General features: G+C 52.8%; 5 protein-coding genes across 5 annotated transcripts; 3 read left to right on the top strand and 2 right to left on the bottom strand.

Moving 5' to 3' along the window:
• Positions 1–358: 358 nt before the first annotated feature.
• BDP81DRAFT_402497 (uncharacterized protein) lies at positions 359–4,727 on the bottom strand (the record flags this gene model as incomplete). Its single annotated transcript, XM_060588845.1, has 3 exons — positions 359–1,146; positions 1,198–1,734; positions 2,906–4,727. The coding sequence occupies 3 exons, from the start codon at positions 4,725–4,727 to the stop codon at positions 359–361; spliced, it is 3,147 nt and encodes a 1,048-aa protein (XP_060450425.1).
• A 411-nt stretch (positions 4,728–5,138) lies between these two features.
• On the top strand, positions 5,139–10,868 carry BDP81DRAFT_82348 (SNF2 family domain-containing protein). Its single transcript, XM_060596339.1, has 4 exons — positions 5,139–5,922; positions 6,393–8,435; positions 8,496–10,112; positions 10,171–10,868. Exons 1-4 carry the CDS (start codon positions 5,314–5,316, stop codon positions 10,750–10,752), a joined length of 4,851 nt encoding a protein of 1,616 aa, XP_060450424.1. The 5' UTR covers positions 5,139–5,313; the 3' UTR covers positions 10,753–10,868.
• Positions 10,869–11,912: 1,044 nt separating this feature from the next.
• Positions 11,913–13,472, top strand: BDP81DRAFT_389495 (uncharacterized protein; the record flags this gene model as incomplete). Its single annotated transcript, XM_060587267.1, has 4 exons — positions 11,913–12,548; positions 12,620–12,661; positions 12,778–13,204; positions 13,258–13,472. The coding sequence occupies 4 exons, from the start codon at positions 11,913–11,915 to the stop codon at positions 13,470–13,472; spliced, it is 1,320 nt and encodes a 439-aa protein (XP_060450423.1).
• A 127-nt stretch (positions 13,473–13,599) lies between these two features.
• On the bottom strand, positions 13,600–15,513 carry BDP81DRAFT_82334 (dihydroorotase). Its single transcript, XM_060596338.1, has 11 exons — positions 15,440–15,513; positions 15,261–15,387; positions 15,159–15,197; positions 14,910–15,100; positions 14,674–14,839; positions 14,561–14,612; positions 14,458–14,506; positions 14,377–14,406; positions 14,283–14,325; positions 14,199–14,225; positions 13,600–14,132 (listed from the first exon to the last, which is right to left on the bottom strand). The coding sequence occupies exons 2-11, from the start codon at positions 15,336–15,338 to the stop codon at positions 13,728–13,730; spliced, it is 1,080 nt and encodes a 359-aa protein (XP_060450422.1). The 5' UTR covers positions 15,339–15,387; positions 15,440–15,513; the 3' UTR covers positions 13,600–13,727.
• A 1,093-nt stretch (positions 15,514–16,606) lies between these two features.
• Positions 16,607–18,176, top strand: BDP81DRAFT_445223 (COP9 signalosome complex subunit 3; the record flags this gene model as incomplete). Its single annotated transcript, XM_060591927.1, has 3 exons — positions 16,607–16,756; positions 16,812–17,021; positions 17,079–18,176. The coding sequence occupies 3 exons, from the start codon at positions 16,607–16,609 to the stop codon at positions 18,174–18,176; spliced, it is 1,458 nt and encodes a 485-aa protein (XP_060450421.1).
• Positions 18,177–18,554: the final 378 nt, after the last annotated feature.

Below are 18,554 nucleotides of genomic sequence, written 5' to 3'. Positions count from 1 at the left end.
AACCTTTATTCGGAACCTACGAGGGTCTGTTTAGCGCGATTCGTTGACAAGTAGCATCAATCGTTATTTTACATGAGGAGACTATATATCACTCAAGGTTTTGTTGCAATAGCAAGAGACTTTTGAATGAGGGACGACGGAAGTACGTTCTTCAATGTGTGCTGGAATATGTTCCCTAAGCTCAAGCCTTGTGAGATCCCCCTATGTTCATCGTGATCAAGGCCATTATACGTCCCTCGTATTCGTCCCCTGACCATCGTATTTCCGTTCCGCGTTCCTTCCGGATCTCAGGTGGATCCGTCCTCATTGCCTTTAAAATTCCACTCTATAAACGCCGCCCAATGCATGATGCTATAAATCAAAACAAAGCAACAAAAAGAGAGATGGCCACGGCAGCCAACGACACCGCAACCCTTGAACCCCCTGAATTGGGAAAATGCTTCTGGATCTCGCCAGTTTGTGTCGGTGAGATACTCGAGCAGCTCGCGGTGCCGCACTCATACCCGCTCGGACAGCAGCCAGGAACGGGACCGCCCTCGTCGCCGCACAAGAACCACCCGCTCGCGCAGGTCTCCGTCGCCTGGGGCTCCGGCACTTCGGTGAGAGGAACGACAACGGTGACACCGTTGCTGATAATGGTCGTCGATTCTGTAGGCGGGCATGAAGTAGTGGCACAGTCTCGACCGGTCTGGCAGCAGCCTCCACCAGCGCGGGCGAGACACGCGTAGAACCCAGTCGGGCAGTACGCAGATGTGACCGGCGGCTCGTCCGAGTCGATGGACGTCGGTCGGAAAGGAGGCACTGCGGTGCCAGTAGTCGTCGTCGTGGGCTCTGGAGCCGTGGCTGATGGCTCCTCAGGGGTTGTGCTCGTCGTGGTTCTTCTCGTGGTCGCTCCGCCGGGATTCACCGTCACGATTACCGTCACATGCACGGTCGTGGTTCTCCCGTCGACGAGTGTCGTTGTCGAGACGGACGTCGTGGTGATGGTCTGAACGACTGTCGTGCCTGCTCCTCCGCCACCTCCTCCGCCACCGGTACTGCCGCCACTGCCGCCGCCTCCTCCTCCTCCTCCTCCCCCACCTCCACCAGTGCCTGTGGCCGTCTGAGTTGGTGAAGCACTCGTTGCCGGAGGAGGGCTCGGTACACCTAGGTCATGTCAGCTTGTAAGGAGACATTGAAGAGCGCATGAAGACTTACAGCCAACACCTTGGCAGACATATCCTGGAATGCAACATCCACCACTCAGCTCCGCGTCACAACTTGTAGTACCGCTGGGGCATGCCGCAACAGCTCCACTGCAAGCAGCGCCCTTCGGACAACAGGCGACGTTCCCAACATGCTCATCGACCACCTTCACGCACATTTCGTTGCTCAGGCAGCATTTGTTGGCCGCACCGATGTATTCACAGCTGTTCATGCTCGTCGGGCAAGATTGCCTCTTCTCGAGTATGTGAAGGGCCTCAACGGCGCGCCTAAGGCTCTCCCAGCCCAGGCTAGTAGTGCTGTCATGATGTTCCGCAAAGGGTGGTCGATATGAAAATGAGGCGTTGGACAGGAAGTTGTCGTCGGCCATGCGAGCGGCGAGTAGCTCTTCGCGGGGCGAGAGTGGAGTGGTGTTTATTGTCCCAAAGACGTCGTTGGGGGTGAAGGCGAGGTCATTGGGCAGAAGCTTCTCCCCGGCGTTTGGTGACATTTTGCGGACGGCCGCAGGATGCTCTGCGTTGATGCATGCTGCTGTAAGAAGCAAGAGCGATGAAGGAAGACCCAGAAGCGAATTAGAATGCATTGTGCCGAGTTCAAGGCAGGGCCTTTGGTACCGATCGGAATCTGTCCTGTGCCTGGCGATGATGGTGTTGAGGTTGGGTTAAACTCGTCACCCGGCCTCAAGCTCTGTGTGTAAGTAGCGCTGGGTCGCGCCTGTCAGTTTAGTTCTCTGACGCCGACGATCTTTGTCAACGACGATCTTTGTCAACGACGATCGGAGATTTGGTGTGGAATGTCAATCTGCAGAGGGTCGCTCGGATTGAATTGTAGAAGATTGAAAAGGGTAAAGAGAAGAAAAAGAAAAAGAAAAAAGGTCTGGTCGGGCATTTAGTGAGGCGTGGAAGGCGCCGCGGAAATCGGTGGCTGGGCGAAGATGCACAACTCACACCTACCTTACCTAGCAGTCTCACGCTCCACGCCGGGAGGTCCAGATCCCAGCTGCAAGACGATGGAGCTTGCTCGGGCTTCGACACAGGCTGCGACACCTCACCGCCCTCGTATCTGACCGCTGTCAACTTTGTGTCTGTGGCCCGCAGCAAGTACACGTCAAACTCGAGATCTGATCGCCCCAGCAATGTGTTTGTCGAGTATTTTTCCCCTTTTCTTTTCTGTCTTGTTACCGGTTTGTTTACCAGTGCTTATCTTCCCGGTCCTCAATAAGTCGGCGGCGGCTGGCTATAGCTCTGTGTACGTACCTGAGTTAGAGACTCTTTAGGGGGCTGGGCCTAGCTGACTGGTGCCAAACAGACGTCATTCAAGGCCGTTTTGCCGACAAGCTTTGGTGGCAGGGACGGGCCTGGACGTTGTCAGGGGTTTGGCTGCTAAGGTTTACAGGGGTCCGCGGGACGGGAAGTCTGGGGCCACCAGGACACACCAATGGGTCAGGCCGATCTTATGCTTGCGGGAACTCCAAGACAGCACGGCATATGCAAGCTCGCATCAGAGCCTCTGTTGGTAAGGTAGTTTACCTTCGTAACGAATGTCTATTATACAGAGAAGAGGCTTGGCTTTGGATCACCGAAATCGCTTCCGTGTCTTGTCAGGTATTCTAAATGTACTTTTACAGGTATTTGTACAATATGTTACATGATCATATGGTGTTACACATATTTCCCACAAGGGAGAACGCTCTAAAACATACTTTCGCCGGCATCTGCCTTGTGAGCTTCCTTCTGCAGCCTTTCCGTAAGACTGCTAGGCTCTGCAGTGCCTCTCAGGAACGAGTTGCAGAGCAAGGCTGTGGCTACGCTGACGTTCAAGCTGTCCACCGAGCTTGACATTGCCATCCGTGGGATCGTGATCTCATGAGTGGCCTTTTTCCTGATATCGTACGGGAGACCAGTGCCCTCGTTGCCAAGAACGAGAATGGAAGGTTGCGAAAGGAGAGGCTTCGTCTCCTCAATGCTTTCCGGTGTCCACTGGCGGTTGTCTCTACGCAAGCCAGCTGTCGGTGCGACAGCGGCATATGAGGTCCATCCAGCGGCTGCGCTAGCGTGAAGGAAGGCTCCCGGATCCTCCACAGAAAACAGCTGCAACTCCTCAGAAGCGCCTGCTGACGCCTTCAAAACAGTAGACGTGATCGATGACGATGTCCTCTTCGTAATAGCAACCGCCGAAACACCGAGGAACCGGGCTGTCCGGAGAATGGCACCGAGGTTGCCGGGGTCCAGAATCTCGGTCAGAAGGAGCACAAGCGGCCGAGCCGTACCGTGCCTGTAAGGAATGAACCCCTCGGTTCCGTTGATCGCGACGTCTTCCTTGGACTGGCGTGCTACGGATACGGGGTAGCCCTGAGGCTCGCTGTGTTCTGCGCCGAGACCTGTGATCGGCAACTGGGGTAGCGGGGATGTCTCCATCACGATGCCATTGTGTGGTCGTCCCTTGCTCATTTTATCGAGCAGCTGTTGGTCGTTTTCATACAGCTTAGTGATCTTGACCTTCTTCTTCTCCGCCATGGACAAGATCCACTTATCGTCCATGCTTTCCTTCTTGTTACTTCCCTGGTAGAGGTAGAGGTGGTAGAGTTTGCGTTGCGAGTTCTTCAGCGCTGCCTTGACGACCGAGCGACCGAAGAGGAACTGCGATGCAGCTGTTGTGAACTGTACCAAGCCACGGAATTCTGACGGATCGGAGGATGCCTCATGGTCCGGCTGCCTTGACCCAAATCGCCGAGGAGGGGCGCCCTCGAGTTCTCTGCGGGCACCATCTCGCATGGAGTTCATGCGCTCTCGCGCAAAGCCTGGCGTAAAGCCTGACCTCCGTTCTGACTGAGCGTCCCGGCGGTCCGGACGGCGGTCTGAAAACTGGTCGCGTTGCCGATCCGGGCGGCGATCCTGGAATCGTTCGCGCTGGCGGCCGTCTTGACGATCCTCTTGACGGCCTTTGAACCAGTCGTTTTGACTCTCACGCTGTGCTGGTGGCCTCGAAGACTCCTCCACCTCTGTTGGGCCATTCTTCTCCAGCAGCTTGCCAACCTTGTCCTTCAACTCGCCACGGTTGAGTTGGTAGACCAAGCTCTTCTTGCCGAAGGAGAACTCGGGGTTGTTGAACCGCTTGCTTCGGGATTTCCTGCCTCCTTCTTCTTCCTGCTCTTTCATTCTCTCTTGCATCTTCTGAAAGGCCTTCTTGGGCTTGAAATGGCGCTGTTCGCGGTCTCGTGGGCCATCTCGACGGTTACCGATAGCACCGGAGAACCGATCGCTGAAGGCATCGGGCTTGGATTTGGCTGCATCTCTCGATCTGCCGCCACCTCGAGACTCCGTGAATCGTGGCCTGGAGGCAGATCTGGAGTTGCGGTCGGTGCGGTCGTTGCGTGGTTTGTCGGAACGGTGAATACCGCGATGTATCGCAGAAAGTGACCCGTTACGCGCTTGGCCGTAAAGGAACGGGTTGCCGGAGAGCTGGAAAGCTCTTTGGGTTGCTGTAAATGGGCGTGAAGCGCTCCATCTTGTAAGGAGACTCATTGCATTGTGTACAAGGGATGGGCCCGGGATGATGAGGGTGATGTTGATGTTGTTTTCCGCTGTAACATGTGAAGCACTGCGCAAGTGGATTTGCGCCTGGAACTCGACTCGAGGAACTTTTTTTCTGCCATTCCAGAGCTGAGTAGGGTCCGGGCGGTGAGGGCTACTTACAGGGCAGACCGGGGCTTCCATTGGTTAGAGACAAAGATCTGGTGGGCATCATCCCGGAGTCTGCACACAAAGAACAGGTACGTATCTGCCATCAGCGCGCCAATTCCCACTTTGGAACTAAGTTTAATGGATGCAGCAGGTAGCAACGCGGTTTCGAGGTTCGTCGCGTCAACCGTCGAATAATCCCACCTTCACGCCTTGACAAGCACCTTCCACAACTTGCGCCATTCCCACCCGCCAGCTGTCTGCTTTGAGCAGGAAAACATGGGGATCAATTGAATTGCTGGGACCCTTATTTTTCTTTCTTGCTTTCTTCTTGTATCCAGATTGATCACTACTCCAGAACCAGCTTGCGACATCCCACCAACTCCCGACACACCCCCATAAATGCGACCAAGTCGCAACTTGTCGCATCATGGATGACCTTCCAACCGGCACTGACGACAATGCCATCATGTCACTGGAGGGCTCTCCGAGCGATGCTCTCTTTGGACTGGACACTGCCGACTTCGATCCCTCCCACGAGGCCGATCTTCGTGCCGACGAGACCGAGGCGGAGGAGAAGATTGCGGACGAGAACGAGGTTATGCTCAACGAGAGTATGGCAGACAAAGATATGGAAGATGTCGAAGTAAGCGGCGTCTCGATTCAACCAGAAGTTGAAGACGCCACTGCTGAGCCTGCAACTGAGGCGATCGCAAACCCCCCGCCCAGAACCGATTTTGGCGTCAACGAACACACTCCTTCTCTTGAGGCAGATGATGCATACGAGAACGAGACGGCAATCACGAGTAAACGAGTCGGTAGTCTCACAAATATTGAGCCAGAGGATGACATAGAGGAGGCGATATCGAGATTGCGCCCGTGGAACTTCGAGATTATCCTACCGCATATCTCACAGGAGGAACGCGCCCAATGCCTCTCAATAAAGAGCGACGTCGTGGACGAAGTCATCGAGGAGGTCCCTGGTCTTGAAGGCGAACTGTGGTACAGGGTAGAGTTCACAGATGGGCGACAAGATACGGTGAGTTGGTCCTTTATTTGCAAATATAGCATCGCTTTCTCTCCCGGTCAAGATCCCGTCTTTGACTGCTCCTTCCCCTCGGCCCTCTCTTTACCTCCTTCTCCCCTTGCTTCCCTCCTTCCTACCCTGGCTTGAGTGGAATGCTCTTGCCTGCGAAGTCATCGCCAATTACTCCTAATCACATCCACTCCCACTGCCTCTATATAAATCTCAACCTCTGCCCGCCAAGTCTTCTTACCAAACCTCCTACATACCTCACTCTCCAAATACAATAGCTTTCGTTCCGAGAGCCTTGTATTGCGGTCTGCAATAGCGGACAAACAGCGCCTTCCCGCTTTTCGACGTCAACTAACGTTGATAACCCTCCTTCCAATCTCTCCTCAACCACTACTTGACTCTCAATCAGACAATCTCCAGCTTATTTCTACCTCGACTTGTGCATTTCTGAGAACCTAGCTAACCCGCTGAAGATACCTTTCGACGAATTACTCGCGTATGAAAGAGGCCAAGTCGCTCTTCAGACGTATCAAGGCATCATGGCTCCAGACACCAGCCTTTGGCAAGACGAGGGGGAGGAGTCGATTGCAGACTCTGACGCCGATCTTGATGCCATTGAACTTGACGAAGATGAAGCTCCCCGTCAATCTAAACGTCTCCAAAGCTCGACACATCGCCGCACCCGCGAGAATTCCGATTCCGAGGAGGACCCGCGTTCCCGCCGTTCCAAGCGCCAGCGTACATCTACAAGACCGAGCACGAGACACAACTCGAAAGTGAATTCAGACAACGGGATCATGGATGAGGGTCCCGCGAGAGGTCGCCAACTAAGAGAGCGAACTCAGAGACAGCTCAAGTTGACAAGCATGGCCTTTACCAGCATGCCCTTGTCTAGGGACGATGACTTGGACGAATTGTCTCAAGACCACCCTCGCCAACCATCCGACGACGATGACGACTTTCAAATCATCACATCCGACCTCTTACCCAAGTCCTCGTCTAGGCGCAAGAAATCACGGCGCCTTAGGGTCAAGGCCAAGACCATTGAGCAACCCAAATCTCGTGGCTCCTCAATCGAGTTTGAGGATCGTCGTCGGTCTGGCAGATCCACAAGGAACAAGGGCAGTATGCTTGATCTTGCTCTGATGGATGAGGAATCATTCTACATTGAAGATACAGCACCCGTCGGTGCCCCCAAGGTCATGAACATCAAGGAAGTCTTCAAGCAAATTGACCACGACGCACCCTTCAACCAATATCACTCGGACATCTGCGCTACTTGCAATACCGGCCCTGCCGCCAACAAAGGTCCACTGATCGGCTGTCAAGGCTGCTCCGTATCATTCCACAAAAGCTGTATCGGTTACAGCTCTGCCAGAGAACACATTGTCACCAAGGTTGGCGTGGACAATTTTGTTCTACAGTGCAAGTTCTGCATTGGAGTTTACGCCAAGAAGGACAAGAACAGCCCAAGACATAGTCGATGCCAAGAATGCAAACGTTCCGGACGGTCATGTGCGGCCTTCTCGTCCAAGAAAACACCCAGACAAGAAGAGAAAATCCGTCTTGAGAATGGTGGTGAAGATCCTGCTACGCCAGTGGACTCGTCATTGGTCAACAACGCCGACAACCTCCTGTTTCGCTGTACCATGTGCAAGCGTGGCTGGCACTATGAGCACTTACCGTCATCACAGATGGACTCGGATGTGTCTGATATTCGCCAGCAGCGACTTGCCGAATACTCTGTCGACTGGAAGTGTGTCGAATGCGGCATGGTATCCGACAAGATACAGACGTTGGTTGCCTGGCGGCCCCTGGGAAAAGACTCAATCGAATCCGGCAAGACTTACAGCGATTTCAACGAGGATGAAAAAGAGTATCTCATCAAGTGGCAGGACAAGTCGTACTTCCACTGCAGCTGGATGCCTGGTGCATGGCTCTTTCATGTTGCCGCGGGTTCGATGCGCAACTCCTTCGCGAAAAAGGATGCGGATCAGAACTTAGCCCTGAAATTCACCGAAGCCGAGGCAATCCCCCAAGATGCCCTTATGGCCGACGTCATCTTTGAGGCCAAGGTGAAAGGAGGAAGACCAAAAACGCTGGAAGATGAGATGGAGCGCATTGAGAGCGTCGACAAGATCTTCGTGAAATTCCAAGGTCTTGGCTACGACGAAGCAGTATGGGATTCGCCGCCAAAGCCAGATGCTGGCGAGGTGTACACGGCATTCAAGGCTGCGTACTACGAATACCTCACTGGCAAGTACTTCACTAGCTCCACGAATGCCAAAATGAAAGAGCGTGTGAACAAGTGGAAGGATAAGGATTTCGTCAAGTTGACCCAGCAGCCCCCTGGTCTGCGCCGCGGCAAGCTTATGGAATACCAAATTGAGGGCGTCAACTGGATGCTATGGAACTATCACGGTGACAAGAACGCCATTCTTGCCGATGAGATGGGACTGGGCAAGACGGTACAGGTCGTCAGCTTGATCTCGACCCTGGTCCATGGCGAGCCAAAGGTATTTTTGCGCTGCTCATGAAGAGGCTACTATACGTTGTGCTGACATTGACTTCCGCAGTGCTGGCCTTTCCTTGTGGTTGTTCCGAACTCGACTTGTCCAAATTGGCGTCGCGAAATCAAACAGTGGGCTCCAGACCTTCGAGTGGTCACATACCATGGCGGTAAACAAGCGCAAGAGTTGGCGTACAAATATGAGCTCTTCCCGCGTGGCTCTCAAGATATCAAAGCTCACGTTGTTGTTATGTCATATGACTCTGCGCAAGATGATCGCACGAAACATCTTTTCCGTTCAGTTCAATGGGCTGGCCTGGTAGTTGATGAGGGACAGCGATTGAAGAACGACAAGAGTCTCTTGTATACGGCTCTGCGTTCCATGCGATTCCCCTTCCGACTTCTCCTCACGGGTACACCACTGCAGAACAATAAGCGAGAGCTTTTCAACTTGCTTCAATTCATCGATCCAACCCAGAATGCTGCGAAACTCGACGAAGAATTTCTGGAGCTCAATGCGCAGAACCTTCCCGAACTGCACGGTCGGATCAAACAGTACTTCCTACGAAGGACCAAAGCTCAGGTGCTCAAGTTCTTGCCTCCCATGGCTCAAATCATCGTTCCCGTCTCTATGTCGATCCTACAAGAGAAGCTTTGCAAGTCGATCATCGCCAAGAGTCCCGATCTGATTAAGGCAATCTTTGCAGACGACAAGGTCAACAAGAAAGATCGTGGCAGTCTGAATAACATCCTCATGCAGCTGCGGAAATGTCTCTGTCATCCGTTCATGTACAGCGAAGCAGTCGAAGAGCGAACGGTTGATCAGACCCAGCTACACGAGAATCTGATTTCAGCTTCAGGAAAGTTGATGCTGCTGAACATCATGTTGCCAAAGCTCAAAGCAAGAGGACACAGGGTTCTTATCTTCAGCCAATTCTTGAACCAGTTGGACATTATTGAAGATTTCCTGAACGGTCTCGGCTTCCAATATCGACGACTTGACGGCAGTCTCAGCAGTCGGGAAAAGCAGAAGTACATCGATGACTACAACGAACCTGACTCTCCAGTCTTTGCCTTCCTTCTCTCGACGAGGGCTGGAGGTGTAGGGATCAATCTCGCGACCGCTGACACTGTCATCATCTTGGATCCTGACTTCAATCCACATCAAGATATACAGGCTATTTCGCGTGCTCACCGCATCGGTCAGAAGCATAAGGTGCTGTGCTTTCAACTCATGACGAAGAATTCAGCAGAGGAAAAGATCATGCAAATTGGCCGCAAGAAGATGGCTCTTGACCATGTCTTGATTGAGGCAATGGACGATCTAGGAGAGTCTGAAGACCTAGAATCGATATTGAAATTCGGTGCTTCAGCACTATTCAGCGATGATCAGAGCGAAAAGGACATCGTCCGGTACGATGATGCAAGCGTCGACAAGCTCCTTGACCGGTCGACTATTGAACAGACAAAGACTGGCGACGACGATTCCGCTGAATCGCAATTCTCCTTCGCTCGTGTCTGGGCCAATGACAAAGACGGCTTCGAGGACAATCTTGCTGAGGAAAATGAGCCCACAGTCAATCCTAACGTATGGGAGGAGATCTTGGCAGAGCGAGAGGCTGAAGCCAAACGCATTGCCGAGTTGAATAAGGAAGTTCTTGGTCGAGGTGGTCGACGCCGTCAGGTAAGCAATCACGGTCGAAATAAGCCTTCTCCCAAATGTCCTAACAGATTCATCTCAGGCAATCAGCTACAAGAACAACGGCGGAACCGGTGTGGTCACTGACCTCCCCATCAACAGCGACAGCTCCGATAACGACGGAGAGTTCGTTGGCGGAGAGGATGAGGAGGATCCTGATACTGACGTTGAAAATAGGGATGACAGTTCCAAAGGTAAAGCTAAACCTTCAGCTTCTCGTTCGACTAAGACAATTACGCGTGGCGTGAAGAGAAAGCAAGTTGACACATCCACACCACAGAAGAAACGACAACGCAAGACCCCCAAAACCGACATCGTGCGATACACAAAGCCCAAAACGCCAACTCCACGCAAACCAAGACAGACACCTCAAAAACGAACTACCGCGGCGTCGCGACAGGCCAAGGCGCCCTCCACAAGTGGAAACTCAATCCGAACTGGAAGCCCGGATCAGGTCCAAACCCCAGACCAGACCACGGAGCAATCCCACAAAACGGACGACCAAACCCCTATCCTGTCTATCCACCTTCTCAGTCCAACCCTAACCCCATCTATCACCAGCCCGGAGTCCAGTTCTACCAGCAGCCCCCTCCCGCACCAGGAAGCCGTTCCGGTCGACCAGTGAAGCCTGATATGGCCTGGCTTGACCACCTGACAGTAGTCCGAACGGCTGCTGGCGGTGAGTTGCCTACAACTCAGCAGGCTGCTCGTGAGTTCCAGCAGCAGCAGCAACAGTCCGCTCCTGCCGTACGTCAAGCAGCGTCTGGCAGCCATACTGTGCCATCCACGTCAGGAAAGGCACGCAGACCGTCGTTCGGTTTGTCCCAGATGCATCCTAGTGCATCCTCTTGCGCAAAATGCGGCTTCCGGCATTACTCTGTCAATTGCCCAGCCCCAACCTCAGAAGTTCAATTACGTCTGGCTCTCGATCATCTGAAGCGTTGGCCGTCGACATCCAGAAACCCTGCTGCAGAACGAAACCTAATAGAGAAGCTACACTTGGTAGCCACGACGAACGATCGTCGAAAGGAATGAACCTTCCGAGTTTGCGTCAGAAAGCTCATAGCATTACAGGTCCCCAGATAAGGTCGCTCAAACGACGACAGAAATATATTTTCACAGGATTGGATCAACACCGACTGACACATCAACACTTGCAACATTTGGCATGGATGGGACCGCAGATAGAAAAGTATACCAATCTGACGTTTCTCCAAGGCTGTGCTGTGCCTCCATAGGCGAACCTCATGAAATTTGCTCTGTTAGACTTGTTCAACCGTAGAAGGCAGCTGTTTGTCACGTGTTGAGGTACAAACCAGGACTGCAGCTAACCGGGCGATTGCAGCGGATCTTATTTCGGTCGAGCAAACGACGATAGCAACGGACATTTCCCGACTTTCTAAGGCTTTTGTTATGACTTCTAGACCATTCGCGTCCAAGGCATCAGAGTCTCGTGTCTGAGCCTTTGGCGCCTTGGTCCGGAATTTTTAGCCGTCCTGCAAGCGGTGGACGACATCAAAGTCGTCTTTGATGAGCTTGAAAAGAGCATCTCGACGCGTTAGAACTGGCCCTTCTCGGTCGACGGCATCATAAGGTAAACAAGGTAGAAAGTGCTGGCCTCCTTTCCCGTTTGCAAGGTGGTCCGAATCCTCCATATTATCTCCCGTGCCCTAGTCTGGCCCTTTTTCGACTTTTTCCGAGCAAGTCTACATATGATCTGCTTCTGATTCTTCTTCTTCTGTTCCATTCCTTCCTTCCTTCTTTAATTCTTTTCGCTCCTGCAGCATGGAATCGAACCTTGCCCGTTCCCCTTCCGAAATATCATACTCGCCAGAGGGCTCCCGAGGCTCTACTCGCAACACGACGCCCGAATTCGAGGCTTCATCGGCACCGAACGGTATCTCCAACCTGCAGATCAGCGACAGAAAGATGGACAGCTCCCGCGTCGTCTTCTTCGATTCCGAGAACCCGCCTCAGCAGTTTTATCCTCCCGAATATTCTCAGTCTGGATCTGGGCAAACCTCGATGAGACACAACCTTGCAAACGCTCCCCGTAGCGTCGATGCCCCAAACTGGCACATGGGCATGAGTATGGGAGGCGGTCAAGGCCACAAGCACTACAGCTCATTCAGCTCGTCGGCCAGCGGCACCGAGTACATGATCATGGGATCACCAGTGCAGGAACGTCAGGCTTCGAGCATGGGAAGGAACACGAATATCGACACTTCGGGCTTCCATGGCTACTGTCTGGATCGCGGAAACGGCAACTACACCAGATTGATTCCTGCTGACTCGCTTCCACCTTTGGTTGGTATACCGGCCATTCAGAATGGGGCTGAAGGTTTGCTGGTTCTCCCACAGCCTCGAGGCGCGGACCCTCAGAACTTGGCTGGCAGCCCTGTCCAGCCTGTTGCCTTTAGAGTATGTATACTTCCTTCTTTTCTTCTGCGCTCCTTGTCAGGCACCAAAGTGTTTGGCGCTGAACCTTTCAGTCACCTCCGTCTTCACCGGCACCGGTATCTGATGCCCTTCAGGTATGCTCACCTGTTTCTTTGAAGCTATTGTTCTTTACATCGTTTTGCAGTCATGTCTTGGGGATTCGTTCGTTTACTGACAAACGTTTGTGAATTTAAAGCGAAGAATCGATCAGATCGTAGCCACCTCCCCCAACTCGCCAAAGAAGCCCAAGATCTACTGTGACAAGTGGGTTCACGAGGGCGTCTGCGCATTCACCCAGCAAGGTTGCAAGTACAAGCATGAGATGCCCCTTGACAAGGCAACACAGCACTCACTTGGTCTTTTCCATGGGTTGCCAGCGTGGTGGAAGAAGCAGCAGACAGAAGTCCGGCAACAGCAACAGCAGCCTCAGCAGCCTCAGGGCAGCGGAGCTGAGGTCTACCTTGACCTTCGTCAGCAATCTCAAAGCGGCCCGGATTCACCCATCATTGGTGATAGGGGTCTTGCTGGCTTGACAAGAGCGACGCCGTCGTGGCGGAGAGGTGAGGGTGGCAGGGGCCAGGGACAGATGAGCGCAGGATCACTGGCGAGACCCGGCGCAGGATACAGGAGCTCGCCTGGTGAGCTTTTCATCGCCATCTCCCTACAGAGTCAAAGCTGATGTGAGGAGCAGACTCGAGATCTACGTACCAGCAGAATGTGGACTCGCCTACCTCCTCTTGTGTCTGGGGCCCGATCGGTCCGCCTTCGAAGCAGACTCCCGACCAGAATCCGCGCACCTACCAGAACATGAGTGCCTTCGCCACTTCCAACAACTTCGCTTTGCTGAGCTCTCTTGACGCGAACACGGGTGAGAGGGGTGGAGGCCTCAGGTACGAGACTTACTAGAGTTACTAGCTTAGCATCAACTTGTTGGATCGGATATGAAGGGTTGGAATGATGAGACACGAGGTATGACAGAGTTGTGGGTATTGTCAAAGTATCGCTTTTATTTTGTTTCCTGGCTCGAAAGACTGTATGTATTATAGAAGACGCGAACCAACAATGGGGAGACGCAAGCGAACAAGTAGCCGATCATATGCCTCTTTACATCGTTACCTGTTCGTCTACCACTGCTGGCTTCTCATCTAACCACAACATTTCTTACAGCCAGGTAAGGCTCCAAGTCTCCTTACCAGCACGGAACGGCACAACCTGGATCCCCTTACCCTCAAACGTCTCCTGGACGACGGCGCCGCTGCCGCGAGTGAGACGGATCCGCTCCTTTTTCGTGTCCTCGGTGCCGTAGAACTTGCGTCCGTAGACGCTAACAAAGCCCTCGAGGGCCTCCTGGGTGATGTCGGCGTCGGCGAGCTCGCCGCGGGCGACGGCCTCGTCGAGGGCGGCGAGGAGGTACTGGACGGCATAGGGCTGGGTGAAGACGCCGGCGGCGGCCTTGGAGGGGCCCGTTTTTGCGGTGATTGGGTGCGGGGCGGAGTCGGTGCCGAGGAAGAATTTGCCGTTGCTGTTGACTACGGCGTTGAGGAGGGCTTTGCGGTCGGCGGGGAGCTTGATGGGGTTTGTGGTTAGTTTTTGCTCATATTTGGAGTGTTTTAATGTGCTGCTGGGATTTACCTTGGCGACGGGCTTGCAGAAGTTGAGCTATGTGATGGCATTAGTTTGGTGAGGTCAGAGGATCATGGAGGTATCGGGTCATACCGCGTCACCGACGACGTCGTCGATGGTGATGAAGAGGTGGTGGCTGTTAAAACGATTAGGTCTGGTTTCCTGTAGAATCGGTGGATTATCATACCAAGTAATGGTGCCGGCGACGTTGGGGCCACTGGCATCTAGTCAGTCAAATTTACGACTGTTCGACAGCATCGTCACTTACCATAACTTGACGGCCGCAACAGCCTCAGCGGTTGTGCAGTGCTCAAGGACTGTGAAGTTAGTTGGCCATCTGCCTCGTTAGAAGAAGGTGATTTTGTACTTACTGATTCTGAGCTTGGGGTACTTGGCGTGAAGTGCCTTCAGCGTGGGGAGGAACTGAAGCACGATAGTCAGCAGACGGACGCGCATTGGGGGTTTCATCTCCGAGATCGTTTACTTTGGACTCGGCATTGAGCGTGGTGATATCGCTACCGGCGTGGGAAGGGCACTCTCCGTGAAGGCAGAGAAGCAAGTTGACCTCCTCCATGACCTTGAAGACCTCGTGGAAGGCATCGTAGTCGACGACGCCGTCGGCGCTGTTTGTGGTGACGCCGGCAGGGTAACTAATAGTAAACCTCGAGTCAACAACCAACGAGTTGCTGATAGAATTCCAGAGGGCGGCTAAAAACACACCTCTTGACTGCGGCGACACCGGCCTTCTTGGCCTCTCTAATGGTATCGGGCGTGACGTCCTGGTGGAGGTAGAGGGTCATGAGCAGGTCGACCTCGTCCTTGCCCAGGGCCTGTTTGATGCGCGATGAGTAGTCCAGGGCCCGCTTGACGCTGGTCACCAGGTTTTTCTGCAGGTTGGGCATGATCAGTGCCTTTTTGGCTATGTTAGTAACTAATTGAAGTTGATAATTGGATCGTGGTTGGGCGTACCTGGTTGACTCCTCCAGGGCGAACAGTCGGAGCGACGATCTGGGATAACTTTAGCGTTCGTAATATGTCTGTTAGTGTTAACCAGATTCAACAGTATCATACCTGAAGCATGTCATCGTCACGCAAGTGGACATGGGCGTCAAAGGCCGCGGGCAAATCGACAGTATCAAGAAGAGGCATCTTGAATAACTTGAATAGCGAGTAGACTGAGAATTGGGGTTCACGATTTCTGTGAACTGTTAGACGGAATCGCTTAATAATACAAGGACTCTGATACATACTAAATTGTCTCTATTCACAGACGTGGTGCAATACTGGGTTTCCGCCGATGTCGCTGAGCAGTTGATTCAGGTCGTCAATCCCGTCTCGAAATGTTTTTTTCGTTGGAGTTCATGGTGGGGGCGGGGTAACTGACTAGGTTCTCCAAAGGCTCGAAACTAATCTCTAATTACCTTCCTTGCCTTGCCTACCTTTTGAACGAAACCACACATCACTGGTTTGGGTAGCAATGGCACTTGAATCAAGACATTCCGCAAAGAGACTTGATGATAACATTTGATGTTACTACCTTTTATTCCACCGCAACCACACAAACCACAGTCTCAGAGCAGCTGAGTCTCAATGACACCGTTGAAAGAGGGAGCCTCATCTAGCGCCGTTTTCATACAAGCTGGACTAGGTACTTGAGCTCTCACCAATTACATATGTTTGCATCTTGCTGCCTCTGTATGCCATCTCATTTGGCTCCCATTGTTACATTTAGCTGTCTCCATCTCAAGTTGGACGTCAGTTGACACTGTCGCTTCTCTTCTGTTTCGACCGTGATCGCTTTACGATAGTGAGATATGAGCAACCTTCCTTCAAGATGGGGGCTTCTAGTATAGAGAAGGATGATAAGACGCAGAGTACATGGTATGGAGTGATTTGAGATATCTTCCTTTTTGCAAGACAATTCGAGGTTCCTGCCCAAGACCTTGTTGGGATGGAGGGGTATTACTGCCCCACCAGCCAGCCAACCATGACCGGGGGTTCACCTTCCTTCACCGCGGGTCAAGTACGAAGATGTAATCGGTATCTAATCAGCCGATGATTAAGCGAGGTGGACTTCCTGGCTGCCTGTGGTTCCGAGCACGGACCAGCATCCCCCACAATGGATCAATGGTACAGTCTACGCTGGTACCTGCCCTGGGCTGTTTAGGTAGTCTTGAGCTTCATCATCATCAAGAAGCTTCTCAGGACCACGCTGGGTTGCGACTGGGCTTTGTGAATTTTTCGCAATCTCTCCAGACAAACCACCACTTGACAACTTGATCTCTGCCCAAGTTGAGAAATCTTGACGCAGACCAGACCAAGCTTCGCATCCGGGTTTCTACAACTGTCGCCGCTGCTGTCACAATCGTTGGAGCTCGAGCTTTCTGGTTTGGCAAAGTGCCTGAATCGCAGGCAAGATGGAAGACACGCTTTTCTACTTCGAGCGCGAGAGGTACGAGACGGACGAAGTTTACGACAAGACTATTAGAAATCACATCGCGAAGATCACTCGATTATTCAAGGACGAAACGCCGTCCATCGTAGCCAAAGCGCCGCAACTGCTCGAGGTATGTTAGCTCCCCCACCTTTGAGTGTTTGTTGCTGCTAACCGCCGTGTGACAGATCGTTCACCCCGCCGACCACTCGATCTCCCACCTCGCGATCCTGAACACCCTCAAGCACGTGAACGAAGACGCGCTGCCCCTTCCGATCGATGCCTTCCGAGAATACATCGCCCGGTTCCTGCTGTCATTTGATGCCCGGCAGATACGTTACGTTGGCGATGTCTTCTATGACCTGTTGAAGGATGTCGTGGAATGCAAGTTCTTTCAGGTGAGAAATCTTCAAGCCCTATTCATGAACTTGACTGATCGCATATTCTCTCCGCAGGCGCGCCAGTCTATTGAGATTGTTGTTGCCGCATTGAGGCTGCTCGATCCCGAATCCGCCGTGCTTACGAGCCTCCACCTCGCTGTGGTGAGGCTAGCATACGAGACGACGAACTACGATGAAGTGCTGCCGATACTCGAGAAACCTTGGGTGTTTCTTCCTGGAATGAAGGACCAGTCTCCGCCAGCATACCTCTGCGATTTAACAGCCTCACCTCCCGACTACATCAACCTCTCTACACATTTTACCGAATACTTGACTCGTGAGGGCGTTATGGAGCACGAGTACCTCAGTGCCCTGATCTTCACAAAGGAGCTCAAATGGGCGCAGGCTCACAAAGCCTACCAGAGAATCATCACTTGGCCATCGAGGGAAACCTCTGTGAGCAAGTTGATGACTGACTCCCACAAGCGGTGGGTTCTCACAGGCCTCTTGGCTCTCGGCCACACACCAGTTCTGCCGGGCCAAATCAGCTCAAGCGCTCAAAAGGCGTTTGCGTCTCTGTCAAAACTCTACACTGATCTCGCGGGCATCTTCTCAACTGCCAACGTGGAACAGTTCAAGGGCACAGTCGAGAAAGGCATCGAGACGTGGGTAGCCGACGGAACCACCGAGTTAATCAAGGTGGTCGTGACGGCGTACCAGAAATGGCAGATTCTTGGTCTCGCCGACGTGTATCATAAGATCAGTGTGTCGGAGATTCGCCAACAGACGCTCAGTGCCGAGACAGCACAGAACCTCGAGACTGACGAGGAGGTGGAGCAACTCCTGCAGGACATGGTGACCATCGGAATGCTTCAGGGCTCATTGGAGGTCAGCCCTGATGGCGTCAAGTGCCTCACCTTCCTCCCGCGTGACACGGAAATCGAGTACACCGAGTACCAGAAGAAGATCACAGACGACGCGCGTATCAAGGCTTTGAACAAGTTCGCCAAGGTCAGCGATGTTCGTCTTGCAGCCTCGAAGGACTACGCCAAGCACACCATTCGTGAACAGAAGCGCCAAGACAAGGACGGCTCTCAGTCACACAACACCGAGTTCGGCTTCGACGCGTCCATCGAGGACGAAGATCTTATGACGGGTATCCAGCACCCTTAGTACCGTCGCTTCATCGGTTGTGCTATCCTTCGAAGATGATCTTTCGACGTCACTACAGCTCGCGCCTTTTATGACGAAGTAACGAAGGCACGGAATTAGGAGGGGAAGGGTAGTGAGATAATTTCTTGCATGAGAAAAAGAGCGACACATAGTGCTGCATGAGATTTGACCTCGGCATACTGGGGGCATCAGGCCGGCGTTACGAGATCAGGTTCACAAGGGACATTGCTTTGATTGCCAAAAGAGGCATTTGCGACACTATCAGAATTACAAGGGCACGACTTCTCGAGCCTGACTGCGGTAGATTAGGTAGAGAAAGAAGAAAACGCAAAATGGTATTTTCTTCCGCCAATATCACACTTGCCTGGAAACATTATT

This window comes from Colletotrichum phormii (genome assembly GCF_030913505.1).
Source record: "Colletotrichum phormii strain CBS 102054 chromosome Unknown BDP81scaffold_2, whole genome shotgun sequence".
In the NCBI taxonomy this organism is placed as follows: Eukaryota; Fungi; Ascomycota; class Sordariomycetes; order Glomerellales; family Glomerellaceae; genus Colletotrichum; species Colletotrichum phormii.
This window is presented reverse-complemented; position numbering and strand designations above follow the sequence as displayed.